This window comes from Alosa sapidissima, chromosome 24, assembly GCF_018492685.1.
Source record: "Alosa sapidissima isolate fAloSap1 chromosome 24, fAloSap1.pri, whole genome shotgun sequence".
In the NCBI taxonomy this organism is placed as follows: domain Eukaryota; kingdom Metazoa; phylum Chordata; class Actinopteri; order Clupeiformes; family Clupeidae; genus Alosa; species Alosa sapidissima.
In genome coordinates this window covers 9,733,080-9,760,374 of record NC_055980.1, presented here as the reverse complement: position 1 = coordinate 9,760,374, position 27,295 = coordinate 9,733,080, and the positions used below count along the sequence as shown (strand labels likewise).

The following is a 27,295-nucleotide window of genomic DNA, read 5'->3' as shown; positions in this document are numbered from 1 at the left end:
ACAAGCTAGTTTTGTCAACCCTGTTACCACAAAATCATGGATTAAAAAATAATTTGATTGAAAATTTAAATGTAAATATTTAACAGCATTTTAACCTCTCTTGAATGCACACCATGTGGTGTCCTGGTGTCCACCACATGGCTAGTAATGGCTGCCGATAACAATATTTCATTAACCCTGTTACTGTCAAATCTAAAATCTAATAATTGATGTGTTCAACTCCAGAATTATTTATGTAACACATAATTATTTGTATAATATTCATGAATAGTTACAAGAGCACTCATTATTTTATAATAATATATGTTTTTTTTTTGGTAACAGAGTTGACATAGCACACATACCTCCATTGACTATTTGTTAAAGTAAGTAAATAAATAAATAAATAAATAAATAAGATAGCCTGAGATGGCACTGCATGTTTTTCTGAGAGGTAAGAATCTACTTCATCCAAATAGGGGCTTCAAGATTTTAAAAACAGTACTTTGAAAATTAGATATTTTGAATGCAAAATGGCACGTTTTCGTAGAATGACCCTTTCCATTATAGTGGTAGTCGGTGTCAAATCAACACAATTGTGAGATATGTGAAACCTGCCATCTTTAATGCGATTAAGGAGCATACTATGAAAAACCATACTACCACAGAAGAACTATAGAGCCTACAAGAATCTGATAACCTGTTAAGAACAAGCTGGGTATCATCAACACTACAGTATCCTACAAATGAGTCACATATACACACATGCACAAACACAGATACACTACTTCCAGACATTGTATTTACATTATATAGCACTGTATTTCTAGATCTGTCCAAATCTGACATAAGCAGGGGTGCCATCACTTGTGTGAAAGTAGTATTAAAATAATTAGTATTTGAATTAATCAAACAGCAAACATCCTGACTTACATCCTCATATGCACATCTCATTTCCAAATAATAGCCTACAGACAAGGACACAAGTTACTCACTACTAAGTGAAAGGCACCTAGACTAACACACCACTAATATAATGTAATCATGACATTAAAGGTATGGTGTTAAAAAAGTAAAAAGGTTGACAGTGGGTTATGAAAGTTAATAACAATTAAGTTACCCAAACTTGTTTCATTTTCTTCCTCTCCAGACATTTCCCATTATAGAGCAGCTGGTTCTGTGCAACCAAAGGTATTCCGCAAGATACAGCATGGAAATAGGAAGAGGCCACTAAATGACTTCTGATACAAAGACTTCAAATGGTTGGAGTATTCCATATTTAGTGTTTTGCTACCCCTTCCATAATTTTATCGCTTCCAAATCCCCCATCGTCTGTCTTCAAATCAGAATCAGACTTTTCTAACTGGAAGCAAGACGGTGATTCAAAGACCATTCCAAATCAGACCATTGTAAAAATAATTGTTGAAAAAAAAATATTGTGTAAATATGATGTAGTTGTTGCTCACATGCTGTGTGTGTGTGTGTGTGTGTGTGTGTGTGTTTGTTTTAATGTATGCAAACTGGCAGTGAAGGTGGTTTCTCTTATCAACAAAAGGGGGAAGAGTTGAAGTAAAACTTGTCCAATTGAACAAAAATGAATATGATTGTACAAATATGATGTATGATTTCTGTTTAAAATATCAATGCATTTCCGCTGAAGTGTCTATTATATTTTAGTTTTATACATTGTGTTTTCGATGCACATTATAAATAAATGGGAAATTTGTTAAGATTTATATTGGCTTTTTAGTTTTTTAGCAAAAGTATTTGAACAAGGTGAGACTGGTAAAATATACGCACCTTACTGCTGTGGTGTAGTCTAGTTAGCTGTAGTGGGTATACTGTGATCAACCCCAAATGTTAATACCTTTCCTTGCCTATTTTAAGTGGGTATACTGAGATGGTGATGCTTTTTAAGTGGGTATACTGCATAGTCCTGCATATCACGTAGACTACACCACTGACTTACTGAACAAGGGATTTTCTGTGCATGGATGTTGACCGGTTCTTGGCCCCTCAGTGTATGATGTGGCCCCTTTGTGGCCCCTGTCTCAGAAAAATCCTAGAACCGCCACTGCTGTAGCCTAAGCACTATCATAATATTTTCCCCCAAGCCTGAATCATTGAAGATTTTATCTTATCTTTTATCTATCTACATGTATGTAAGCCTAGTAACCTAATGTTGGATCATAGCCTATCAGTCCTTGTCTGCCATCTATTGGAGAATGGAGCATAGGCTACCTGTAAAATACTGTCTTGTGAAAGTTTTTCAATGTCCAGCGGAAATTATCAGGTAATACAGTTTTTCTCGATGCTTTGATGCTTGTGTCAACTCTGACATCACATTTTCAAAACAGTTAACACCCATGTCTGAACAAAATCACTCTAGCCAAAATGACACATTTTGCTTGCAAAAGGCTGTTACTCTCTCAATACACTTAAAACATGCAGCAAAAGCAAACAACACATCCTGTCATCAAATCACTTCAATCAATCATTATACACTAGACAACAAAATGCAAAATATAGTTCTCAAAATGAGCATTTTTGCTATGTCTGTTCCATTTCCGAGCTTTTTGAGCTACAGAAATCCGTTTAGAATTATATTAATGAATAATGCAACGGAGGATGAAGAATGTAGGCTAAACTATGTTTGTTTATTCAGAATGGAATGGATTGCAAATTAATCCGAATGAAGAAACGTAAGCCACATTCACAACGTAAAATGATGTCCCTGCAGCAAAACTCAACGCATTTGTCTGTAAGGGCTTGCCTCGCTCTCAGGTGTATGCTTGGAGAAGTGACAAAAGAGGACATTGAAGGCTGGTTATCATTATTTCTGCCACGGCAAGCCTGCGCATGTCTTTTTGCAGTCATAGGTGAACATCGTGCGCACTTAATGCACGCAACATCATACCTGACAAATGCATACCTCCGACTTTTCTCCAAACTTGCTCGACGTTATTTCTCCTGTTTTCATTTTTTTTTCTTTACATCTTCAAGCTTCACGTTGCACTTAAGCTACACAGTAGGCCTACAGCACAGCAGGCCCGGTGTGATGCGTGGGAGTGGAGAAGCTGCGCATGAGTTGCGCAGATGACATTACAAATGACATTTTGTAACTCTGAGCCTAACTTGTATAACTTTGTATACACTTGTTACTTAGGCCTACTATAGTATAAATATATAATATTTCTGAGTCTGACTATGGCATAGCTTTAGCTGCCCACCCAAGTAGGCTAATGATTAAAAAAAAAAAATGCTTGATCAAGGACCCGGCCCGGCCCGGCCCGAGGATAGAGGCTGGAAATATCGGCCCTGACCCGGCCCGCGGTCAAGTTCGGGCTCGGGCTCGGGCTCGGGCAGAGAATCTAAACTCTAGACCAAGTGTATCCCAGTTTCTTTAAGCAGGTCAAAGCAATCGAAAAAAACTGTAAAAGTCAAGACAAATGTAGGCTTGGGTAGACGGTGTAACCGGATATTGCACTCATTTGTTCTGTCTGATAGGCCTACAGAAATGAGCGGAACAAATCACAATGTCCCAGGTCTGCGCTTAATTACACACATAATGCACGTAATGCACCCGGATAGTGATTGGCTGTTGCCTTAGGTAGGCCTATCCATCACCAGTCTCATTCTTAAAAGTTTGTGGACCACGGCGTTTACGAGGAGAGCCCTATTACAGTATTTTTAAATGATGGATGTGCCATGCAACTGTAGGCTAGTAGCCCAGTAGTAGTAGATTATCTTCTAAAGTGAAAATTGTTGTACAATGATGTCATAATCTGCAGAAATGTGGTTCATTACTATTTAACCAAGGTTTAATGCATTTTATGTCATGACATAGGCTATCTCTTTGATGAGAACCTTTGTAGCCAGAATATTATGGAGAACAGTCTTTCCGTGAGACGTGTGGTGTGTTTATTCGACGTGGATGGCACACTTACGCCAGCCAGAGAGGTAAGTAGGCTAATTATATTATAATATAGGCTACCTATATTTTTAAAAACTCGTTTAACAGCTATATACGACAGTTATGTCAGTTTTGTAGTCTGTGAGCTTTCGTTTTGGAGAGGTTCGCAGCAGTTACAAGTGTGTGCGTGTGTCTGTGTGAGCGCGTCCTCGCGTGTGTGTTCATGTCAACAGAAGATTGATCCTGTTTTGGACGCATTTATGCAAACCCTGCGAAAGACAGTGAAGATAGGTGTAGTCGGTGGATCTGATTATGCCAAGATTGCAGAACAGCTTGGGGAGGGGGATGAAGGTAAGGCCTATCTGCTTCTGAGCAATATATTATTATTATTATTTATAATATTTTTTAATCAACAATACCTGATAAAACTTTTTTTGTCTCAATACAGTCCTGAAAAAGTTTGACTATGTCTTTGCGGAGAATGGAACTGTTCAGTACAAGGATGGAAAGCTTGTCTCAAAAGAGGTAAGAAAGAAGTGATTGCCCACAATTTCCATGAAAAATACACTGCCCTATTATGAGGAAGGAAAGAAGTCTGTTGCTAACTAGTGTGATATCTTGATGATTTGTCTCAGGCCATTCAGAATCATTTGGGAGAGGAACTACTGCAGGAGCTTGTAAACTTTTGTCTCCGATACATGGCAGGCCTCAAACTACCAAAGAAAAGGTACTGTCACAGTCCATAAGTTGTATATGAAATAATTCCAACCATTAAACCCATTGTAAACTTCACATTTTACTCAATGTGCATTTCCATACAGGGGTACTTTTGTGGAATTCCGTAACGGAATGCTGAATGTCTCTCCCATTGGTCGGAGTTGCTCTAAAGAAGAAAGAATTGAGTTTTCACAAGTCGACAAGGTAGCAATTGTATCAACATGTGGGTGTGAGCATTAAGAAAAGCGAGTTACCTTGTTTTGGAAAAAAAAGTGTGGTTGGTGATCTTCTATAGATTGAATGCAGATGGAGTATTATATTGTGGATCATAAGCAACAACTTGTTCTCATCTTAGAGAGAGAAAATTCTGGAGAAGTTTGTGGCTGCTCTTCAGACAGAGTTCCAAGGGAAAGGGCTGTGCTTCTCCAGAGGTAAGTCAAAGTGAAATAAACAATTGAAATGTAGCATCAGAGAACTGCATATTGAAAAATATACATTTTATATTCAAATATACAAGAACCCTTTGACACTCCTCAGCCCAGTCTTTTAAGAACTAGGGTTTTCAGAAATAAGCCTACTGAATGTGTTATATGTATTATATCACATTCACAGTAGGCAACATAATGGCTTGAATGTGGTAAAAGGATTAAAAAAATAGTATCACAGATAGCACTGAACTGTAAAGGATTAATTGATTAAAAGTGTGTTGCAACTCTTACCACTGATGGTGCTCTTTCTTTTTTTTTCCTGACAGGGGGTCTGATCAGTTTTGACATTTTCCCTGAGGGATGGGACAAGAGACTCTCGCTAGATCTGGTGGAAGAGGAGGGACTGGATGCTGTTTACTTCTTTGGAAATGAAACTTATCCTGTAAGTGTGTGCGTGTGTGTGTGTGTGGGTGTCTTTTGTAAATGTCATGTATAATTTGCATTTTCTCTCTTATAGGGTGGCAATGATTATGAGATCTTCAATGACCCAAGAACCATTGGTTTTACAGTGTCCTCCCCCGGTGACACAGCAAGACTTTGTCAACGACTGTTTTTAAACATATCAATGGACTGAATTTTTGCTTTGTTTGGGTTTTATTTTCAGCCAATTCTGGTCAAGGCCCAAAGGGCTTTAGTGAAAGGGGTTTTAGTGAAAGAAAAAGATGATTGTACTGGGATGTCCCAGGTTGACCAAACTTGTAAAGGAGATGCCCGTGTGAATGGTCCTCTCCTCAGGTGACTTTTTCACTTCAGCCAATTGTATTGAACAGTGTATGAACAGTGACCATCAGTGACAGAATGGGTCTATAAGTGGCCATTAAGAACCATCTCCGACAAAAGGCAAAAGTGAAACTTCATTAGAGAATGTCTTTTTTTACTTTATACTAGTCCACACATACGAAATCGATCTTTTTTCCCTCCGTCTTCCCTGAAACCGCATCAAGAATATTTGCGTCCAAACGGATCCATCTCAACACGACTCAACACGTTACTTCATACCCCAGGCCTATAGGTGACACTGTTTCTTTACAGAAATTGACCAAAGATTGTGCTTTACAAACAGACAGAATAGGCTATGACGAAATGGCTAGTGTAAGGAAACCAGAATTGTTTGTGTGGACTGATGGTGAACTGTCAACTGTAGTCAACTGTAAAACTAATAAACTTTATTTTACGGTTTGTGAAGGGTGCAGTCCCGTCCTTTATTTGGCTAACGCAGGTAGGCCTACTAATCACCTTTACTTTCTTTGGTTGTAGGATAGTCCGTGATTCACATTAGTTTTGGCTATCACCGCAATTAGGCTACTAAAGGGTAAGAACTTGGGCTTACCCAAGTTCTAGGCTATTCTGTCGCCACATTGATAATATTGCTATAAAACCTTCGTTAGTAATTCAGTAACAGTCAATACGTTTGCCTGCATCAAATCGCGCATTTGCATTCAGTGTGCTACCATCGGCTTAACGTGAGTTCTAAGCGTCTTTGTATGCTTATATCTGTTTTCACTCGACTGAATGCATGTATATATGTTGTAAGACATGTAAAATAAATGAATGACACTGGCACTACGCACAAATTAATGTAGCCTAAACTTACACCGCACTTTGCTAATAACTTAAGTTCTCTCGCGTCACTGACAGTAGCTAGAATGCATTACAAAACACCGGGGAAAAAACAGTGTTCAGTCCATCAAGTCATAAGCTATCGGCGCTGCGCAGCACCAGTTGTGATATTTATTTTACGGAGTGTAATCGTAGGTAATGTCATGTATGAAAACTAGTATTGTTAGGCAATACTATAAGTGCAAGTCCAGTGTAAGTGCAAGAATTCAAACGGGCTACGGTTTCAGATTTCTCCACGCTGGGACCAGGTTTCAGAAAAGTGCGGTTTCGGGCAGTGCATTTACAGGATTCGTTTGGACGCTCGGCCAAGACGAAGCAAAACCTCTGCGTTTAACCTAAAAAGCGTCTCCGTGTGGAGCCACACAAGAGGCGAGATTTTGTGTGATTTACTGCTTAAAGGGCCGTTCACACCAGGAATGATAAAGTATAAAGATAACTATAACTATATAAAAGATTCCAAACTGACCAACAATAAGGAAAGGCTCTCCTTGTGTTGGTGATGGCTAAAATTGGATGGATTTTGATTGGTTGTCAGCTTTTTATTGTTCTCAAAATCGCTCTGAAAGTGATCCCTGACAATATTATTCATATCGTTATCGTTGTAGTTTATATGTGGACGTTGTTATTCATATTAGGAAGATACTTTTTTGCTGTTATAGTTATCGATCTTTGTGTGAAGCATAAGGCATTTGCAGTACATTTTAAGCACACACTCGCTGTTATTCTTGGCTATTCATTATCTGAATAAGACTTTAAATCTATGGAGAAGCAACTTAGAAAAGGAAATGAATAATAAAACTATTTATTAAACATTTTTCTATGACAAAGACAACCCACTTTAATGTATACAGCAAATGATGAAATAACCAGAAAAGTAAACAAAAACACAATACAAATACTCTTCAACAACCCTATGTCCAGAAGGGACACTGTGTAAAATGTAAACAAAAAATAAATGTGATGATCTGCAAATCTCGTAACCCCATTTAGTAGCAAACATGACATTGACAACATATCAAATGTTGAAACTTACACATTTGACCATTTAATGGAAAATATTGTTGCATAATTTGCCCACCCAGGTTTTCACAGAGTGATGAATACCTCGGCTTCTTTACTTCTGAAAGACTCTCTGGGATGCTCTTTTTACACCCAGTCATTGTGCCAGTTTACCCATTCTAAAATGTTCCTCCTTTTTTTTTCTTTAGCATTACACAACTTTTCCTGTCTTTTGCTGCCCCCGTCCCAACTTTTTCTGAAACATGTTGCTAACATCAAATTCAAAATTAATATTCTTTCCAGAAAACAATAACATTTCTCTATTTCAACAATTGATATGCTGTCTTTGCACTATTATCATTTTTTTATATGGTTTACATGATCTGCAAATCAGAGCATTCTACTTTTTTGGAAACAGGGTTGTACAACAGTACAAAGACCAGGAGAAAATGTGACACAGATATCAAATAGCTCATTACAAATTGTAGATTTGTGTCATATTGATCTACTATTTAGAAAGTTACAAAATGTGAGTTTGTATAATTTGGTTAATTTTTAATATGTAACTGATTAAAGAGTTGCGGTATGAATACATAGTGATTAGTGGTGGAATGGAGACTGGACAGAGTAAAAAAAAAGTGATCATGATGTTTTTTCTTACCTCAAGAGTTTACCATTATACTAAGAAACAGCTAAATGAAAATAAATCAATGAAAAAAGAATAAATAAATATGCAAAAACAAAGATAATCTGGAAGAATTTTTTTTGTCTTTGTTTCACAGTATGTTTTGCCTGCCACATTCACACATCTATTACCTCTGCTAGGGCCCCTTTGTGCACAACCCCCCCCCCCCCCCCCCCCCCATACTCCAACTTCATGTCACTTTCCCACCACACATTTCCAAAACTCAGGGAGGGGAAAAAAACTAAACTTGCATAAGCCTAATTCCAGCACCAGCCAGTAACCCACTTGCCAGCCAACCTTCTTTCACCACGTCCCAGCCCAGTTCCTGAGTTCCTGCCCTCATTATCACTACTTTACATATTCATTTACACTCCCCCCGGCCATCTTTTGTTCTGAATGTTCCCCCTCTTCATCCTATTCCCTCTGTGTGTTTCCTTGTGCAGTCTCTCTCTTGCGTGTGGACTATGGTGTCCCTTTCCCCTTCCCCAAATGTGGAAGTGGGCTTAGGAGCTGATGATCTGGCCAGACCAGGTCTCATGCTTTGTCCCTGGGTTGAGGTGGGTGATGACTACCTCCACGGCCTGGTGTTTCAGGTTCTTGGGTGGGATCGCGCACACTTTGTAGGTGACTTCGTCCCCCTCCACGGGCACATACTCACCCTCGATGCTAACCAGAGAGGGATGTATTAGAATCTCAGAGTAATTAACCTCACAAAAGTTTCACAAAGTGTTACAGAGAAAAACTGCCATAATTGTGGGTTAGTTGAGTGCAGCATATTAATGAATGCCTACATACTATAATTAGGTTGTTATACATTGTATAATTAACTTGCTTAAAAGAGTTGCATTATCCTGCATAATACAGCAGTTAAGAGTTACGTAACACTGTATTGTGTGGCAAAAAGCTTTGTGTCCTGCCAACAATCCCTGGTACTTACTCAGAGATGTGGACAAATATGTCCTCTCCACCCTGGGACGGCCGGATGAAGCCATGGCCCTGTGACCTGGAGAAGCTCTTGCACACACCTTTGAAAACAGGCCCTGATGTGGCCCGTACCGTGCTGAGAGGAAGGATTAGCAATAGAAATAGACAACAAAACTCCAAGTCATTGGAAATTATCAAAACCTCAAAACCTCTATAGCCTGACAAATAAACTTGATCAAGTACACACATACATGTTCACAACCACACTTACACTCACACACAGTGTGGTTGTGAACATGTACACACTTTACTCCACAATTCAGAATAAATATTACATAAGGACACAAATTTGACAGGTGCAATAATTGCTCAAAAAGATTCAGTCATGTGACTATTGACAATAACAAAGCAGCAGCACAACACACACACACACACACAGGTAATAATATTAATTTTACAAACTCTACCCCTTTACAGGCCCTGTAAGTAAGACTCACGCGGAGTAGGTGCGGGTGCGTTTGGTAGGCAGAGGGCTGGGCAGCTCCCCGGACTTGAGCGGCTTCCTTTCCCACACGCGGCTGCCTTCCCTCAGGAAGGGGAAAGAGAGAGTGAGGGGAGCCTGCGTGGAAGACAACGGGGATTTGGCTGGCGATGAGGGGTCTGTGTTGGCCATGACTGGGGGGCAAATGGTTGCAGGTATCCTCTGAGACAGACCAGGTGGTTCGGACACAGCAAAGAGCACGGTAGTCACAGGTGTGTCAGTCCATCTGCTTATCCAGACTGCTTCCACCTGTTGGGTGGTGAAGTGGAGTTTAGTTTCAGGGTTCAAGGCAATCGTTGGAAAATGTGTGTGTTTGAGACACAAGCAGAAGGAAAGCGTTAAATGGGGGAAGCAAAGAAACAAGAAGCTGGATGCATCACTATCTAAGTGGGCTAAAAGATTATGACACATGCCAAAAGATGTTGACTAGCCAATGTCATAGAGCTGCTGAGATACAGCCTTTTTTTTTTTAGACCGAATGAGCTGCTGATGCATGCCACAGGCACTCAAAAGTGTGTCAGATAGGCTACATTAAATATTTACTTGGGCAGAAAAGCAGCGTCCTTTTCAAACCATTGAAGGCAGTTCCTACTCCCTAGTCCACCTCATCACAGTTGAATTAGACAATGGCTTACTGGGAAATGTCAAAAGGAATATAATCCAGCCAGGGTTTAACCCATATGCTCATATCTAATTTTATGATGCACAGAGCCCAGAGAATTAAGAGGTGAGTCAACTAAGGATTTACAGGCATTCGACCTTGACTCCGTTTCTAACCGTGTTGAGTCCTTAGGGGCCAAAACATCACCGCTGTCAACGAAATCTCATCACATGAAAGAAGTCAAGTGCTCACAAACGACAGAGAAACAAATGGCGTCAGTGCAACGATCAAACAAGTGCAAGCGATCTTTATGTCCCTGTATCTGCAGTCACATTAGTTGGACTCATTCTGGTAAATCTGCTACACATTTACCAGATTATAATTACATTGAGGCTTAGTACAGGGTCTGTGTTTTCAACTGGAAAAAAAAATAGTGTAGGACTAATGAATTCTAAGTGATATATGACGTCAAGCGCCTTACGGTCGTAGCCGACCTGAGGCTACCACAAATGTGTGCCATTAAACTATAGGCCTATGGGACATTCTTAGATTTGTGTGCAACGAGTTATTTAAAAATCTAAACTCGGTGTTAGTTCACAGATACGTTCCTAAGTGAGAGCTTTTACCTAGAATGCTACACTTCAGCTCCACTGAAATTTCATTGTCCTAGTCAGTGAAAGGCTCGCCGATTTCGGCAGCGAGACAGGGGCGTCTGTAGGGTGGCAGGCGAATGTTGTGGGTTATTTCAGCTCAGCATTATCTGTATGGGTGGCACGTCTCAAGCACAGCCTACAAGTCTTCGCTTCTATGACGGCCTACATAGCCACACCATATTAACCCAATTTGTAAAACTTTGTGTAGCCTATTTCTATATGAAAGTATGAAAGCCCCTGCAACTGTTTCATAGAGGATGATTAAAAGAAACTCTCACGTTTCATATTAGGCTACTGAGAATTTGGAATTGAAACCCATCCCACTGGTAAAAAGGCATCAGAAAGAGTAGGCTGTTTAATTGCCACTTGCGCTAAGACAACGTTGCCAGTCCAGTTCATCAAATCATAGGCCTACGTGGTTGTCCATAAATCTGAGCTCAAACAAGTGCATGAGTGCAAGGAAACAATGCAGCCCAACCAGAACATCCCAGACGAATACAAATGAATCACGGAACCTTCCGTAAAGCCTATATGGAAATCTACATTCAATTAGTGCGCTACAGACACGGTAGTCCACCACATCATTATCCACTAACCAGGCCTACCAAGATGGACTATAATGGGTAAGGTAAAGATCGTTAAAAGCCTACCTTTATGGCTCTGTCGATATGGGCAACTCCGCTTCAGACAGTGGCTACACAGAAGAGAGAAAGGGGCGGGGTTGAAGATGGGCTATATTTGTTGCCAGAATTTTCTTGTCTGATTCATTGCAAAATCATATTATTTGTGGTCTTAGCGTTACTAATAGCCAACTGTTCGTTGTAAATGGTTCAGATTTTCGTTTTTGCTGAAAGACAGGGTAGCCTACAATGTAGCCTAGGATAGGCAACAGTGAGCACAGGATTCTGAAAGCATGAGTGGACGACTGATGATCATGCAGCACAAAACCGTTATCTTATGCAAACTGCGGACTGGGCAGACCCTGTTCAAAGCTTTCAGGAGGGGTAATTATGCAGTAGGCTACAAAAATGATGAGTTTCGATTATAACATCCAAGAAGTGGTTGCACTAATCTATTATGGAATTAACAGCTATTCTAAGGAGTTTGAGCTTTATTATTTTTTTTAAAAAACACTGCTATTATTCTTCACATAACTGTGGATAGATAGAAAGAGATAGAGAGATAGAGAAAAATCAAAACAAGAGCTTTGGCAAACACTGCACTTCTGTGGCCTATTTTTTGCCACACAGCTGCACTTGATTAAGCAACATGAAAACTTCAAACTAGAAGTGGCAGTTTCAAGGCCTAAGTTTGTAGGCTATTCCACACTTTCATGTTCACAGCATTGCTAAATGTCAGGCTAAATTACATTTCAACTGTGTGTTATTTTAAAGTAAGGTGTTCAAAGCTTGTGGTCCGACTAACCCATGACACACTATTGAGATGGAGTTGACTGCAATAACAATGAATAGGAAAATCAGTGTAGATGTATCAGTGCAGTTAAAAACTTCAGTCAGTTAAAAACAACTTCAACAAATGAACATGGGGAAGGATGGCATAAAGACATTCTGACTTTATATACAAGTTGCAGTCAGCCAACATTACATATTTGAAATTTAAGTAAAACCAGATGCATTCAATTCATTCAAGCTAAATAACAACTTATTTCCTAGAAGATTTGAAATCATTTTGTTCACGGTTAACTTCAGATGTTTCTAGACTTAAATCTTAAACTTAAATCTTTTATGTGATATTGTAGCTTTGATGTTAGGGCTAGGCTACTGATTGTGCGTGTTTACATACAGATTCAGTAAGGTACAAGTCTGACTTTAGCCAAGCCCACTACCCTTGAACAGTTATTCTCATTCAGGCTTAACCACACTGTGAGGAACAGACCACACACACCGACATCACGGTTCTTTCTAAAATTAAATTTATGTCAACCCAGTGGTCTGTTAGACCACATTTGGCCATTAAATGCAAAACAAAAACAAACCAGAGGGAAAAAAAAGAAACGTTTCAATATACACGGAACAAGACACAATGTCCATTGTGAACAGAGGGAGAAGAGTTAACCAAATACAGTCAAAGTTTAGCAGGCGGAGTGTATGGGGGAAGTCAGAGTGTGAATGGCAAAGCTACATATAAAGAGAGGGTATCACTGCTCCATCAGCATAGTTGGGCAGGCTCATGAAGTACCAGGATTGTATGATTCTATGTGTTTCACTTAGCTTTATTACGGATTTTTCGCTTTGAGGTAATCTGGAACTGAAACTGGAAACAGTCTAGGCTATTTTAGTTAGTTTTGTTTTTAAATGCTTGTTCAAAATCACTGCTGGCCAATGGGAGATGCATGGCTTCTACTGCAGGCCAATAAAAGAGGTCACACACACACACCTCATCATGGGTTTAGCTCTATGACAAAAACAAAATGAGGAAATACACCACCCCACAAAAAAGGGTGTAAAAAGGGCATGAAAGTTTGGACGTCCAACCCTGGCCCTGATAGCATTGAGTCATGATCTGTCACGACAGGACCGTTCTGTTCCAACTTGGTTAAAGCACATCTGGAGTTTATGGAAAACATAAATAAATACTTTGTAAATGGTACAAGCTCTGGCCTGTGAGGCATTCAGTGTGGATGGTGAACATTTAGGGGACTGACTGCAATATTGGTGGTGGTGGCAAGCAGTAGTGGTACAAGTGGGAGAGGCGTTCTGTCGACAGTTCAGAGAAATTAAACTAACGTACAAATGGATTTGACCATCATGAATACACAGTGTCCCATTACAGCAGAGAATAACCAGATAATGCTTTCATAATTTAAACAGGTCCAACAATTGTCCAATTGGACTACCTGCAGTATCAAAAGAGCATCCGCTTAGGTCAAGAAACCAAAACTCAATCACAGAAATTTCATGCAGAGCCCATTGCAGTACAGTATTGAGACAGCACTAATAGCAGGTTCAGGACATTTAAAAAGCCACAGGTGACAACTTCAAGACTGACAAAGGAGCAGCATTGTTTTAGGCAAAAAAAGAATACCAGTTTAAAAATCAATGACAGTAATGCATGTATGTCTACTTTGTGCTCTGCTAAGAGCTTCCCTTTGTGAAATAAATACAGAGCGGCACCTGTCAGTCAAACATTTCATTCGACTTAACCATCAACAAGCAGCAAAGAGAAGTTTGCCTGACTGCATGCAAGTAAGCAGTCCTGTGACTAGCTGGGTCACACCTCCAGCTGCGCCGCAACAGTCTTTATGCATCCTGTGCAAATGAGTGTTTGTGAGTGACCTCCCTGTATATCTGAAAATTGGCTCATGTGATCATGGTGGTGTGGTTAAAAGATTATGTCTATTGAAGGGGTGGGGGAGTGACTTTCAACTTATCCCTTGCTTACATCCAGTTTTGATTTATAACAAGAACAGCTAAACCCCTCTGGACTATTCAAAAGACATCTCCCACTTTCTGCTCTCCTGAATATAACCTCTCCTCTCTGTGGCAGGTCCATCTCCCCTCAGTGTTGCAATTCCTTCATCCTGTTGAGGGCACTGCCGGCTTTGAACCAGTCGATCTGCGTCTCGTTGAAGCTATGGTTCAGGGTGATTGTCTCCTTGCTGCCATCGCTGTGCTTGATGACTGCCTGCAAAGGCTGGAGAGGGAGAGGGGGAGAAAACAGAGACTTAACAATCTGCTTAAATTCCACACCAAACAATCAACCACTTTTCACCAATGGTAACCCTGTTAAATTGACATGTTCATGTGCATCCAGGGAGGTTTAAAGTACCCGATTCAACAGCTTGTGAAATCACACACCTCCCTTCCGTGCCCTTTAAACCACTATTGGTGTAATTCAATGTAAATCTAAACTAAGATTTACATGACATAGAACCAAGAACCATGAATAAAAACATTGGCTTTTTAGGCAGAAGGTTGACTCACCTTTCCTGGAGTAAAGTCCTTGAGGCCTGTAATGGAGAGTTTGTCATCTGGGCAAATTTTGTCGTAGTCGGCAGGGTTGGCAAAAGTGAGAGGCAGCAGGCCCTGTTTCTTCAGGTTTGTCTCTGAATTAACAAGGAAACACACACTGTGGTATGAACGTCTGGGTTTAATGAAACCCATTGGGAGTTACAATACTCTGCCACCTACATCCTCTGAGAAACTCTTGAAGTGCTATGCAGTAGGGCTGTAACGACAAATCGAATCGGGAGCTTGGGATAAAGATTTGAGTCAGGGTTCGATACATATCTCGATATCTATCATATTACTATTGTTATATAAACTATTGATATAAAATGAGAAAATACTGAATTTCTGATTCATGACAGCACACATTATGCAGATTATAGCCCAGCTACTTTTGCTATTATAGCTCTACCTCTTTCTGTCTCTTGCTGCTTCTGCTGTCAGCAGCTCTGGTAGTTGACTAGCTTTTCATAGTCTACTGTTTGGACTGTTCAGTTTCCTGACGTGTGTTTAAAGTTAAGGTAATATTTTCCCTCCTTGGGACAGACCCTTTTGAATAATGGAAAACATCGGAATGGAGATGATCGGTCAACTTGAATGCAAGAGTTTTAAACAAATTTGCTAATGATGCTAACCAGATTTAATAACAATTTAGCTATTCGTCTTCTATGAGTCCTTGCTTTCATACTGTTTGGTAAAGTTGCACACATAGCTCTACAATGAAAGCTACGAGAGCTATGAAAATATGATTTATCTATTTATGTTTTGGACAATGTACGGGTAGTTAAGGCGGGAGATGTGTGTTGCTTAAGCTGCAAAGCGCTGCGGGAAACACTGGAAGGGCTGTGTCGCGATTCTGCCTTTTCACACAGACAGGTTCATGGATATGAGTTTCGAGAATTTGCTAACACATATCGTTACAGCCCTACTATGCAGACTAATATTAGCAAAATATGAATGATTTACAATTACTAATACTTGTAGCTGAATCTCACTTGTATACATCCAAATGATTTTCAGCAACAGAATAATATTTGGCAACCTAATAATGAAAAGGTTGAACATGATATGTGCTGTCAGTTATGACAATTCCCTCTTTACTGATAAAAATAAAGGATTTATCCCCCAAACCTATAATAGCTGGGTGTAATGGAGTGTTGTGTACCATGAATCCTAGCGAAGCTCTTGACAATGATGACCCTGCCTCCCAGATGACGTGGCTCCAGGGCGGCGTGCTCTCTGCTTGAGCCCTCGCCGTAGTTCTCGTCTCCAACCACAACCCAGGACAGACCATTCTTCTGCAGACGGGGGGAGGGACAAGAGCCCAGCATTGAAGAGAAGAAACACAACAGTGTACCGTTCCCAAGTATGCTTAGTACTCACACTTTGCAAAATGTCTGGCATTTAGGCCAAGGGGCATGCTGCTATTTTTAACTCATGATGTTGAGCCACAACACCCGCCATTAACTCAAGGTTAGTGGCGGCACAGGCAGGCAATAAAGGAACATTAGGGAGTACTTTTGCAAACCTTGTAGTGGCGAGCCACATCAGGAACGCCACCATACTCTCCGGTCAGCTGGTTCTTGATCTTGTTGACTGCGTCATTCTCTGTGTTGACGGCACCAATGAGCATGTTGTTGGAGATGTTGTCAAGGTGACCACGGAATTTGAGCCAGGGCCCTGCGGCGCTGATGTGATCTGTGGTGCACTTGCCCTTCACCTATACGGAAGGTTAAAACAGATGACCGCACACATCAACTGAGAAAAGTTTATATGGCATAGATTACTATTTCTACAATTACACCATTACAGTGGAGTGATTTATTATGATAAATATACATTATTTGAACAAATATAGCACAATGATTTATGGTATACTTAGTGGCCACGGAAGAACTGTTTTTTACATTAATCACGCTCAGCTCGAGTGGATTACCTTGATGAGCACTTGCAGGTCCTGCAGGTCCTTGCCACTCCACTTGTCAAAGGGCTCCAGCAGCTGCAGGCGGTTGCTCTGGGGGTTGACATCCACGCGGAGGGTTTTGCCGTCTGGCGGTGGGTGCTGGTAGGTGTCCTCACCGGGGTCGAAGTCACGGGCGGGCAGCTCATCGCCAGTGGGGGGCTGGAGCTTGAACTTCTCTCCATTTGCCGCGGTGAGGAAGTCCGTCTCAGGATTGAAGTCAAGTCTGCCAGCGATAGCCATGGCTGTGACGATCTGGAGTCAAAAACATCGACACACAAGAATGCAGTTGAGGGAGGTGTAGATGGAACTTGGATGAAGGTTATTTGAGATTACTAAAGAAGTTCACACTTTGTTAGAACCTACAGCAAACATGCATGTAAGTACATAGAACATCATTGACATACCTCAGGGGAGGTAACAAAAGCATGGGTAGCAGGGTTGGCGTCGTTTCTGGCAGTGAAGTTACGGTTGAAGGAAGTCACGATGGTGTTCTTCTCTCCCTTCTTTGTATCACGCCTGAGGGGAAAAAATGTTGGAAGATGTTACCTGGTTTCACAAATGGAGGAACACACTAGCTTGAAGAGCATTTCCAAAGCCAATTTAGACATTGAAAAACAAAACAGATGTAATACTAGTAATTTGTTTCCGATTCCCTGAGAGGCCGTACCTGTCCCACTGGCCAATGCAGGGTCCACAGGCATTTGCCAGCACCACACCTCCAACATCACTGAGGATCTTGGACTGCAGGCAAACCAAGACATAGATTTAGTTTCATCAATACCAAACACACTGTGCAATCTTGCCTCTTTTTGTGACGTAACCTTTAGGTATGTACATTTACAACAGACCAGCTAAATACACACTCATTCTCACAACACAAAAATGAGATTGTGCACAGCTGCCCTTTCCCCCAGTACTCACATAACCATCTCTCTCAATGGTGGCACGGATCTGTTCAGACCCGGGGGTGACGGTGAACTGGGCCTTGCACTTCAGGCCGTGGTCCAGAGCCTGCTTGGCCAGGGAGGCAGCTCTGCCCATGTCCTCGTAACTGGAGTTTGTGCAGCTGCCAATCAAGCCTGAGGAGGACAGACATGAGCACATTTAAGACTTAGGAAGTGACGTTCAGATGGTTTTCCAATGATTCCGTGCAAGGGCTGAACAGCTCCAAAGCAGGACCAGCTTGTACTTACCCACTTTGACCTCCAGAGGCCACCCGCTGTCTGCTGCGGTCTTGCCGATGTCGGACACAGGGTGGGCCAGGTCAGGGGTGAAAGGTCCGTTGATGTGGGGTTTCAGCTGAATGAGGGAAGAATGATTACAATGAAGAGTGCACAACCCAAATCTGATATTCTACAATCCTACATGTCTGACTATAACACACAAACACATACAACTGACCTCACTCAGGTTGATTTCAATGACCTGGTCATATTCACAGCCGGCATCGGGTACCAACAGGTCCTTGTACTCATCAGACAGAGCAGCAATTTCTGAGGTGAAGGGGACAAAAAATACAAAAGCATTCAAAATACATAACAGCTTCACAATATCTTTAGAACCAAGTAGCATCCTACACCAAACTGGTACTGGTTTGGAAACTGCAGAGTTACAAGTATGGAACAGGAGAGGCCAAGGACAGCACCAACCTGCACGTCCAGTTTTCTCCAGATAGGTCCTCATGCGATGGTTGTAGGGGAAAACAGACGTAGTGGCGCCAATCTCAGCTCCCATGTTACAGATAGTTGCCATTCCTGCACACAATAACAGCAAAGGCACCATTTCAGTGTGAATTTCAGCTCTAATATATTAAATAACTAGACACACTAGATACTGTACTTGTAATCTCACTCACTGGAGTAAATAATATGCATCAAATTAATTAATGACTAGTGTAAGTGAGTATCAACACTATCAGGGCTTTAAGTACATAACACTTATGAGCCTGAAGATATCGGAATTGTATTTTCAAATCTTAAATCAACCCTGCCCACACCTGAATTCCAACACATTGCCTAAGCACTTTGAACCCTGTAATATTGTTCAGGTCAGTCATTCACCTTTTCCCGTCTTCTGTGTGCTTAAAGGCTACTCAAATCACAAGGAAGCACATCTGACTAGGAAAACACCCACTCATGTTACATCATACCTGTGCAGGAGACAGAATCAACACCAGGTCCGTGGTACTCAACAATTGCACCAGTGCCACCCTTTACGGTCAGGATGCCCGCCACCTTCAGAATAACGTCTTTGGGGGATGTCCAGCCAGACAGACTGCCAGTCAGCTTCACACCAATCACCTGAACAAACAAAAAGGTTACATACCATGAGCTTAACTCACATATACTGTATGTAAAATATATAATAAACCTCTTCCAAAATGAAATTTCACTGTAATGGCAACTGTTTTAAAGGTCCTCTAGTTGGCCACACCACAGTGGCGAAACAAGAGGAGACATTGTGGGGATAGATGAAAGAGTGAGGTGGGGCGAGAACTCACTTTAGGGCACTTCAGCTCCCAGGGGATGCCAGCCATGACGTCCACGGCATCGGCACCACCCACTCCGATGCAGATGGAGCCAAGGCCACCGCCGTTTGGCGTATGAGAATCGGTACCGATCAGCATGACTCCAGGATAGGCGTAGTTCTCCAGGATAATCTACGGCATGACATTATATATGTGATGAAGTCTAAAAAGAGCACAGGAGGCTCGTACAATATTAGCTGACAGAGGGACAGGAGTTTGACGATGGACTGGACTCAGATGGACTTCATTACCTGATGGATAATCCCTGAGCCTGGTTTCCAGAAGCCGACGCCATATTTGGCTCCAGCACTGGCAAGGAAGTTGTAAACCTCCTCGTTAATTTCCTAAGACGCATCCAAAGAGAACACAGAGTCAATTATTTTTCAGACATAAAAGGCCTGAGGTATACTGTATGTGGCAGCAGATCAAATCACTTCAATACTATTTTACTGATGGGTAATGTTTTAAGGTGATTTCCATAATCAGTCTGTTAAACTGCATATCTGCATGGCTGTGAATTGGTTAAATGGACAAGACCACATGATTATAATCACGACTATGACCATCAGTGTGATATTGTTTTTATGCAATTAATGAAATGTTTAATTCTGCTGATTGCTTAGCTCCGCTGGCCAATATAAAACACAATTTCCAAATGAACTGTTTCCATAGGAACACATCAACAAAAAAAATGTGACGGACAGTGCCGCTATACTTGCTCTTCCTGCAAAAGCAAGTTCATTTCAGAGGAGATGGAAATCCTGAAATGTTCTGTACCAATCATGTCTTGGTAAGTTTTTTTCTATGGGTAGTTTCACAATCAGGGTAAGTGCTTGACATTATCCATAGTCTGTGTACATCAAAATATGTGATTAAAAAAAAAAAAAGGAACAGCATGTACCTGCCCTTCACAATGCATGCCCCCATCCCCATTTTTGTATAAAGAGGAAAAAACGCACGCACATCCCGATCTAATCCTGGGTGCTGGACAAAAGAATGAGGTCATGTTTTTTGTAGTTGTTGGATTCCTGTAATTTTTGTATATAGTGTATGTAGGTGTTTCTGGAAAATGTAGATATGTGTATGGATGTATGTATGCACTGCATTACTGAACATGTATTGGCTATTGCTGTGATTGGATAATTACTTGCCTGTGTAACACCACTGTGTGATCATGTGATCACTTAATTGTACATATATGGGTGTCTTTGGATTGTTGACTCACGTCTGATGAAGGGCTTGAGTGGGCCCGAAACGTCACAGTAATTAAACTATAACTTGGGAGCATATACTGGTGTTGCGGACTTTTTTTCCCCCTCTCTCCCATCCCCATTTTTACCTTTGCCCTTTTCAGGTCCTGGGCTCCACCAGTCTGGGCCTCGATGAGATGGTCACAGTGGATGGTGGAAGGGACGGCAACCCTGGGCAGGCCGCTGCTGATGAACTGGAGCATGGCCATCTGGGCTGTGGCGTCCTGCATGGCCACGCGGTCAGGGCGCAGACGCAGGTACGTGCGGCCCCTGTCAATCTCCTGCCCGTGGGGGTCATCCAGATGACCGTACACAATCTTCTCAGACAGCGTGAGAGGCCTGTTGAGCCTGTCAATGTACAGAGGAAGGAAGAGTTGAGGCCCTACAGATCAATAGGTTAAAATAAAAAAGGAGCCTAATGTCAAAATATTGAGACAAAACTAAATTAATGTTGAGGCAAAAAAATAGGCTACTTAAAACAAGGACATCAATGTTTGAGAAAGACCATAGGCAACCAAACAACTTCAGTAGGCACACTGGGGCTGTGCGAGTATAGCACTGACCTTTTGCGCACAATGTCGACGTTGGCCTGGAGCTTCTCATAGTTGATGTGGTTGCCCGGCTCAAAGCGGCTCATGGACACCTTGGCCTTCGCGCTAAGGGCTGCAGTCACATGCAGGCGGCGGGCACCCTGCCCTAGTGCAAGCTAAAGGAGCAGGCCAGCACACACACACACACACAAACACAAAACATATGAGGCTGCTGCTGCAATACAGACACAATAATAATCTTATTATTTTTTAAAGACTAAAAACTCATAATAATGTCCATCATTCTGTGAACATGTCATTACGTGCATTAAGTTTAAACCATGGAAGCTGCATGAATAATTCTCTACAACTCTTTTAAAACAAGCCAACATCATGATTCCCAAAAGTTTACAATCAGCATACACGCATCAGAACCAATTACAGTGGCAATTTACCTAACGTTTATTTCCGGTGTCCATCTATCTAAGCAAGGACAACACATGCTTACTGCCACATGTACCGTTTGGCCCCAAGTATGTTCCTGTGTGTGTGATAAACAATGCGGGATTTTCTTTATATGATACTATATTACAGAGCAAACAGAAATCACATTGCCAATAAGTGGTCTGTCACTACGCTATATTTAGATTAAAATAAGCGATATTGCGGTACGTTCCTGTAGGGGTCACTAAGGACAACAGCTGCTACAAAACCAGCTCAGGATGGCTGGTTCAAAAGAGATGCGCAATATCAAACACTTTGAGTAACGTTAGATCTGAATTCATAATTTCCAGAGGTTCAGTGGATCTGAAATTATATTCAACGTAACGCTAAATCAAAACCTCTAGAAATGCCAAGTCCCACAGCTGTTCAATTCAGCACAGGCCACGTCATGATGGCCAACCACACATGGATTTAACCTTGAAAAAAACACTGCTATGACACAAAAAAAATCCTTCAAAAAATGTTGGCTGATAAATTAACGTTAAACCAGCACGTTAGGTAACACAGATCATGATTACACAGTTAACAATGACCAAGACCACAAAATAAACGAACATTAGCTCGTGTATGCCTTTTTTATTTCATCATGAATTGCACGTTGTTACCGATAAATATTCACAAAGAAACTGAAAACGTATAATCAGTTATTCATATAAACATATATTCTGATGTTTAAACAAACTTAGTAGCTCGACATCAAAACAACTAGCGGATAGATAGCCTTGTGCAAAGCCAGCGCCCTCAGTGGTTGCTATGCTCCGTAGCAAACGCCAGCTAGCCTGTTTGTCACCTTGTGTTAACCTTGCTAACATAAAACGATTCTCCTTAACGATGGAGGAAGACAATTCGTCTATCACTCAAGGATTTCGTTATATTACGTTCTCCAAAATGCATTCTTTCTACCCGACCCGTATAAACATGTCGTTGTCAAACTTCCCTTCAACACATATAGGTAAAAATTAGCTTGTTGCCGTCTAGCTACCAAGCTAGGCTAGTTTCTCAGAACACGGTGACCTGTGATACAGATAGACGAGGTCTGGACCGTTAGCTACGACAAGGAACAAACCTCTTGCAGAAACCAACATTTAAACATAAAAGACCAAACATGACACACAAATAAAACTTAACCGTGTGAGAAATGCAACATATACTTTCCAATAGTTTATGAAAACTTATCACTCACCTGAAGCCGGCTGACAGTTAAGCAGTAGGTTGCCATTTTGTTCACTGACAAAGATGTGACGCACAATCTTGACGTCACTCTAAGAAGACATTTGATCCTTACCATAGACTGTATATATAGAACAGTCTATGATCCTTACACATAGGCTGTATATATAGAGCAGTCTATGATCCTTACCTATGATCCTTACACAGAACAAAATTCGAACTTTAATTTTGGATAATAAAGAACTATATAATTATTGAAAAATCAGTGCAATGAGTCCAGATGTGGCTGTTTTTTATTTGACCCATCTCATTCGTGTGCAATATCATATTTCTGTTTACTTATAGACTGAGTTAAAATCAAACCTATTGAGTCGACAATTTGTAGTATGGTTTCAAGTATATTTCTAATATCAAGTAAGGGTGCGTTGTAAGTTATATTGATTATAATAAATTACCTAGACTAGTGGTATATTTCTTTAAGTTGAAAGGTTAAAGTATTCTTCGGGTCAAAGTTCAAAGGACAAATTCGCCACCGCAGCCGCGACGTTGTTTGCAGAGAGAGCTGCAGTGGTGTTATACTACAATGGCCAAACATCATCCAGATTTGATTTTTTGCAGAAAACAGGCTGGTGTTGGTAAGTGCTATGTGATGGCATCTATTACTTTTTACTGTTCATTTAATGTTCCTTGGTAAATTATCCAAAGGTGAATACGTGTGTAACGTTTACTTGAATGAACAGGTTAGCCACGTTATGCTAACCATGCTAGCATAGAGTTAGAGACAGCCAAGATATTGGTGGTTACAGTCGAGTTGAATTTTGTTTTTGTAGAAATTGTACACATACCATTACCGCAGCTTTCATAAATGTGCCGCGCATATAAGTGGGTAACAATATTTTGGCTGTGGATTGTCTGTTGGTCCCCTGGGCTATTGCTTAGCCTAGCCACAAAATGCTAATTACACTAGCCACCTACCTACATCAGTAAATATGAATGCATGATCAAAGTAGTTTTCAAATTACTCATCCGCTGTGTGGTTTGTATGTTTTACAGCTATCGGGAGGTTATGTGAAAAATGTAAGTGTTTTTGTTGTTCAAATTATTCATTTAGGTTTCAATTATTACATTGTGTTCAAATAATATTCTCTTAACGTTTTTTGCATTTACACTGCGTTCAAAAGTTTGGGGTCACTTAGCAATTTCCATTCCATTGTATACCAGCTGACTGCTTCTTCCCTAACTGGTTCTAATTCATATTTGCCCAGTGCTGAATAAAATAGAGGGATCACTGGTAGTAACTGTAAACTGTAAACAATATGTTTTGTTTCTTTTCTGTTTCTTTCAGGTGATGGAAAATGTGTCATCTGTGATTCTTATGTAAGACCTTGTACGCTAGTGCGGATCTGTGATGAGTGCAACTATGGATCTTACCAGGGGCGTTGTGTGATCTGTGGAGGACCAGGCGTGTCGGATGCGTACTACTGCAAGGAATGCACAATCCAAGAGAAAGATGTTAGTATTAACCTTTGCCATTCACAGTTAGTCAAGTCAAGTCACTTTTATTTATATAGTGCATTTTTGTTTGAGTGCAACTCAAAGCGCTCCACACACAAAACATTCACACATAAGATGACTGATGCCGGACTGAGCAGTGTAGTTGCCAGCGTACCCGTGACACCAATATATAAACAAACAAATTTACTGATTATATTTGTTAGAACATCACATTAGAGTGAATGTGTTGATAACTATGTAAGTGAGTATACTCTTTTGATCCCGTGAGGGAAATTTGGTCTCTGCATTTATCCCAATTCGTGAATTAGTGAAACACACTCAGCACAGAGTGAGGTGAAGCACACACTAATCCCGCAGTGAGCAGTGAGCTGCCTGCTACAGCGGCGCTCTGGGAGCAGTGTGGGGTTAGGTGCCTTGCTCAAGGGCACTTTAGCCGTTCCTACTGGTCGGGGTTCGAACTGGCAACCCTCCGGTTACAAGTTCGAAACGCTAACCAGTAGGCCACCGCCACAGCTGCCAATGTTTCGTAATTACTAGGAATGCACAATATTGAATTTATGGCAATATTTGATAGGCTGATATTTTAAAACTCATTTTCAGAGGATGACATCCCGGTTCCAGAAAGTAAAAGTCCTGCCATATATTCTTTCTACCTGTGCACTTAACACAAGTGATATCATTAATTATCTGATCAACCTGGCTGCTAATTAGGATGAGCTGGTTTACTAAATGGATGCATAATACTTGGCAGGACTTTTACTTTCTGAACCTGAGGTATCCGCCTCTGCTCATTTTGGCCGATTGCCAATGCTGATACTGATATACTAATCTTTTTTATTTTCTTTTAAAGCAACACAATGCAGTTATTTTACCTTGAATAAAGGCTTATTATTATATTATTTAATGTCAATAGTCTCTAGCAAAGTCAAAATAAATAGTCAAATTGTCTAGCTTTGCCATAGCATGCCCGGAATGCTTGATATCGCACTACGTAACATTGTTGATCGGGTAGGATCATGACCCATTTAGTCTACTTTTGACATACTGAATACTGTTTTGTCGCTATTTGACGCCAAGGACGCCATAAATATCAATTCTTCACTGGTGTTGCTTTAAGGGTCTCTCCTGCAATAGAATGAACCATTTATTCTTCTTGTGATGACTTATTTGGTCACATTCCCTTTCATTCTACCCTAAATGTATACTAGTGGTTTTCTGCTGATACCAATGTCATAATTCATAACGATAATGTCATAATTCATAACGATAATATCATGCATCCCTAGTAATTACACATGACACATTTGTTTTCATCATGCAGCACATAATAAGGTCTTTTAAACTTTTTGTTTGTACACAAGTAGTTGGTTTAATACATGCCTTATCCATTCCATCACCTTGTAGGGGAAAAACACTAGGTCTGGACCTGTGTCCCAGTGAATTTGAATTCTGTCTTATCCGGTGTCCTGATGAGGTTGTTTCAAGTTAGAATAACCTCTTAACCAGTCTGACTCAAATGTGTTGTATTGTATTAAATGTAAATGTAAATGATCATCTGTACAACCTACAGTCACAAACTGAAGCTGGTGTCAGTCAAAGGATTTCTGTGACATCTCTTCTGTTTCCATTCCTAAACAGCGTGATGGATGTCCCAAGATTGTGAACCTTGGCAGCTCTAAGACTGATCTTTTCTATGAGAGGAAAAAATATGGCTTCAAGAAAAGGTGAAGAATTGAGGCTCATGGGGAGAATGACCATTGTTCTTCAGATTCAGTTGTGAATTTCACATTTTTGTTCTTAATCAAGGGTTTTTCATTGTATTAAAGTTTCTTTTTTAACGAAAAATATTGTGTGTACTTTTTTAGAGACCGCTTTGAGGGTTACATTTTTTTTGGAAACGGAAGCACACAAGACTTGTTGGTGTTCATTAGAGCACATATTATTTCTACCAGTGTTAACTGGTGTGATTTGTGTGTTGGTGCACAAGTTTTACAATAAGTTCCAACACTAAGAGAGCATGTGCTGAACATGTCTACTTTTACTAATAGTGGATGTTGTAAAAATGGTTGAATGTAATTGTACACGGCATTGGAGGCTTTTATGCTGTTTAGTTGACATTTACATGTACGTTATTTTATTAGCTGTCCATACCAAGTCATAGATGCCTAATGCCAGGGGTATTCTGCTATTCTGAGACATGGACAGAAACATTCTAACAAGCTAAAAGAAAATCACTCTTGGTGGACTGATCTAATATCATACCTTTAACTAGGACAGGTCAAATTCTTTGTTAGAGGGTTGACTGAGAAATCTTAGGCCTACGTCACATGACAGCCACTCTCATATTGTAATGAAGTACATGCCTACAGTTCCTACTGCTTAGGATAATTTTTGTAACTAGCTGAGCGCTTGTTGCAATGTATAATTGGATCCTTGGATTGGATCCTAAGATACAGAATATAATTATGTATGCTAACTATATGTGTAGGCTGTGACACATTCATAAAAGTGGTTCAACTCAGGCTGGGAGAGTGGGTGGGTTTTCAAAAATACATAACAGGACATGTTTGTTCTGGCGTTGACATGCCATGAAGTTAACAAAGCTATTTAAAAAGTAGATATGAAGCAGAAATGCTAGACTTAAGTGGCCCTGGTTCCAGAGTTTAAGAAAAATCATGTTAACAAGAAATTAACTCATTCCCACTGTACCTGGTAGACCACTAAATTGGCCATTGCTTATGCAAAAAG

The 27,295-nt window shown here is 40.6% G+C and overlaps 4 protein-coding genes across 8 annotated transcripts; 2 read left to right on the top strand and 2 right to left on the bottom strand.

Moving 5' to 3' along the window:
* The first annotated feature begins 3,530 nt into the window (after positions 1–3,530).
* On the top strand, positions 3,531–5,983 carry LOC121700585 (phosphomannomutase 1-like). Of its 4 annotated transcripts, none has more exons than XM_042083660.1 (9): positions 3,531–3,589; positions 3,827–3,939; positions 4,126–4,243; positions 4,341–4,417; positions 4,528–4,619; positions 4,714–4,813; positions 4,965–5,040; positions 5,364–5,479; positions 5,555–5,983. In XM_042083660.1, the coding sequence occupies exons 2-9, from the start codon at positions 3,865–3,867 to the stop codon at positions 5,669–5,671; spliced, it is 771 nt and encodes a 256-aa protein (XP_041939594.1). In that variant the 5' UTR covers positions 3,531–3,589; positions 3,827–3,864; the 3' UTR covers positions 5,672–5,983. The 4 variants fall into 4 exon arrangements, with proteins under 4 accessions (XP_041939594.1, XP_041939591.1, XP_041939589.1 ...); XM_042083657.1 differs by lacking the exon at positions 3,531–3,589 and adding an exon at positions 3,601–3,695 and having other exon boundaries at positions 4,129–4,243; XM_042083655.1 differs by lacking the exon at positions 3,531–3,589 and adding an exon at positions 3,602–3,695.
* A 1,294-nt stretch (positions 5,984–7,277) lies between these two features.
* csdc2a (cold shock domain containing C2, RNA binding a) lies at positions 7,278–12,116 on the bottom strand. Of its 2 annotated transcripts, none has more exons than XM_042083661.1 (4): positions 11,771–12,116; positions 9,823–10,115; positions 9,339–9,461; positions 7,278–9,067 (listed from the first exon to the last, which is right to left on the bottom strand). In XM_042083661.1, the coding sequence occupies exons 2-4, from the start codon at positions 9,996–9,998 to the stop codon at positions 8,905–8,907; spliced, it is 462 nt and encodes a 153-aa protein (XP_041939595.1). In that variant the 5' UTR covers positions 9,999–10,115; positions 11,771–12,116; the 3' UTR covers positions 7,278–8,904. The 2 variants fall into 2 exon arrangements, with proteins under 2 accessions (XP_041939595.1, XP_041939596.1); XM_042083662.1 differs by lacking the exon at positions 11,771–12,116 and adding an exon at positions 10,410–10,797.
* A 562-nt stretch (positions 12,117–12,678) lies between these two features.
* On the bottom strand, positions 12,679–23,136 carry aco2 (aconitase 2, mitochondrial). The gene is made up of 17 exons (XM_042083652.1): positions 23,046–23,136; positions 21,392–21,534; positions 20,918–21,176; positions 19,830–19,922; positions 19,552–19,710; positions 19,201–19,351; positions 18,701–18,805; positions 18,453–18,544; positions 18,245–18,350; positions 17,973–18,130; positions 17,719–17,792; positions 17,456–17,567; positions 17,025–17,303; positions 16,617–16,808; positions 16,254–16,386; positions 15,065–15,186; positions 12,679–14,774 (listed from the first exon to the last, which is right to left on the bottom strand). The coding sequence occupies exons 1-17, from the start codon at positions 23,079–23,081 to the stop codon at positions 14,640–14,642; spliced, it is 2,349 nt and encodes a 782-aa protein (XP_041939586.1). The 5' UTR covers positions 23,082–23,136; the 3' UTR covers positions 12,679–14,639.
* Positions 23,137–23,525: 389 nt separating this feature from the next.
* On the top strand, positions 23,526–26,392 carry phf5a (PHD finger protein 5A). Its single transcript, XM_042083663.1, has 4 exons — positions 23,526–23,667; positions 24,086–24,109; positions 24,378–24,544; positions 26,186–26,392. The coding sequence occupies exons 1-4, from the start codon at positions 23,616–23,618 to the stop codon at positions 26,273–26,275; spliced, it is 333 nt and encodes a 110-aa protein (XP_041939597.1). The 5' UTR covers positions 23,526–23,615; the 3' UTR covers positions 26,276–26,392.
* The last annotated feature ends 903 nt before the right edge of the window (positions 26,393–27,295 follow it).

Bases quoted from the DNA above. Each gene is read 5' to 3' on its own strand.
- LOC121700585 (XM_042083655.1), top strand. From the start codon at position 3,674: ATGATGGATGTGCCATGCAACT. The intron at 5,041-5,363 runs GTAAGTCAAAGT...TTTTCCTGACAG, and splicing joins AGGGCTGTGCTTCTCCAGAG to GGGGTCTGATCAGTTTTGAC. The intron at 5,480-5,554 runs GTAAGTGTGTGC...TCTCTCTTATAG, and splicing joins TTGGAAATGAAACTTATCCT to GGTGGCAATGATTATGAGAT.
- csdc2a (XM_042083661.1), bottom strand. From the start codon at position 9,998: ATGGCCAACACAGACCCCTCATCGCCAGCCAAATCCCCGTTGTCTTCC. The intron at 9,462-9,822 runs GTGAGTCTTACT...CCTTCCTCTCAG, and splicing joins CGCACCCGCACCTACTCCGC to CACGGTACGGGCCACATCAG. The intron at 9,068-9,338 runs GTAAGTACCAGG...CTCTCTGGTTAG, and splicing joins ATATTTGTCCACATCTCTGA to CATCGAGGGTGAGTATGTGC.
- aco2 (XM_042083652.1), bottom strand. From the start codon at position 23,081: ATGGCAACCTACTGCTTAACTGTCAGCCGGCTTCAG. The intron at 18,131-18,244 runs GTAAGTACAAGC...TGTCCTCCTCAG, and splicing joins GCCTCTGGAGGTCAAAGTGG to GCTTGATTGGCAGCTGCACA. The intron at 16,387-16,616 runs GTTTGCAAAAGT...CCCCGTCTGCAG, and splicing joins ATGTGGCTCGCCACTACAAG to AAGAATGGTCTGTCCTGGGT.
- phf5a (XM_042083663.1), top strand. From the start codon at position 23,616: ATGGCCAAACATCATCCAGATTTGATTTTTTGCAGAAAACAGGCTGGT. The intron at 23,668-24,085 runs GTAAGTGCTATG...TATGTTTTACAG, and splicing joins CAGAAAACAGGCTGGTGTTG to CTATCGGGAGGTTATGTGAA. The intron at 24,545-26,185 runs GTTAGTATTAAC...ATTCCTAAACAG, and splicing joins GCACAATCCAAGAGAAAGAT to CGTGATGGATGTCCCAAGAT.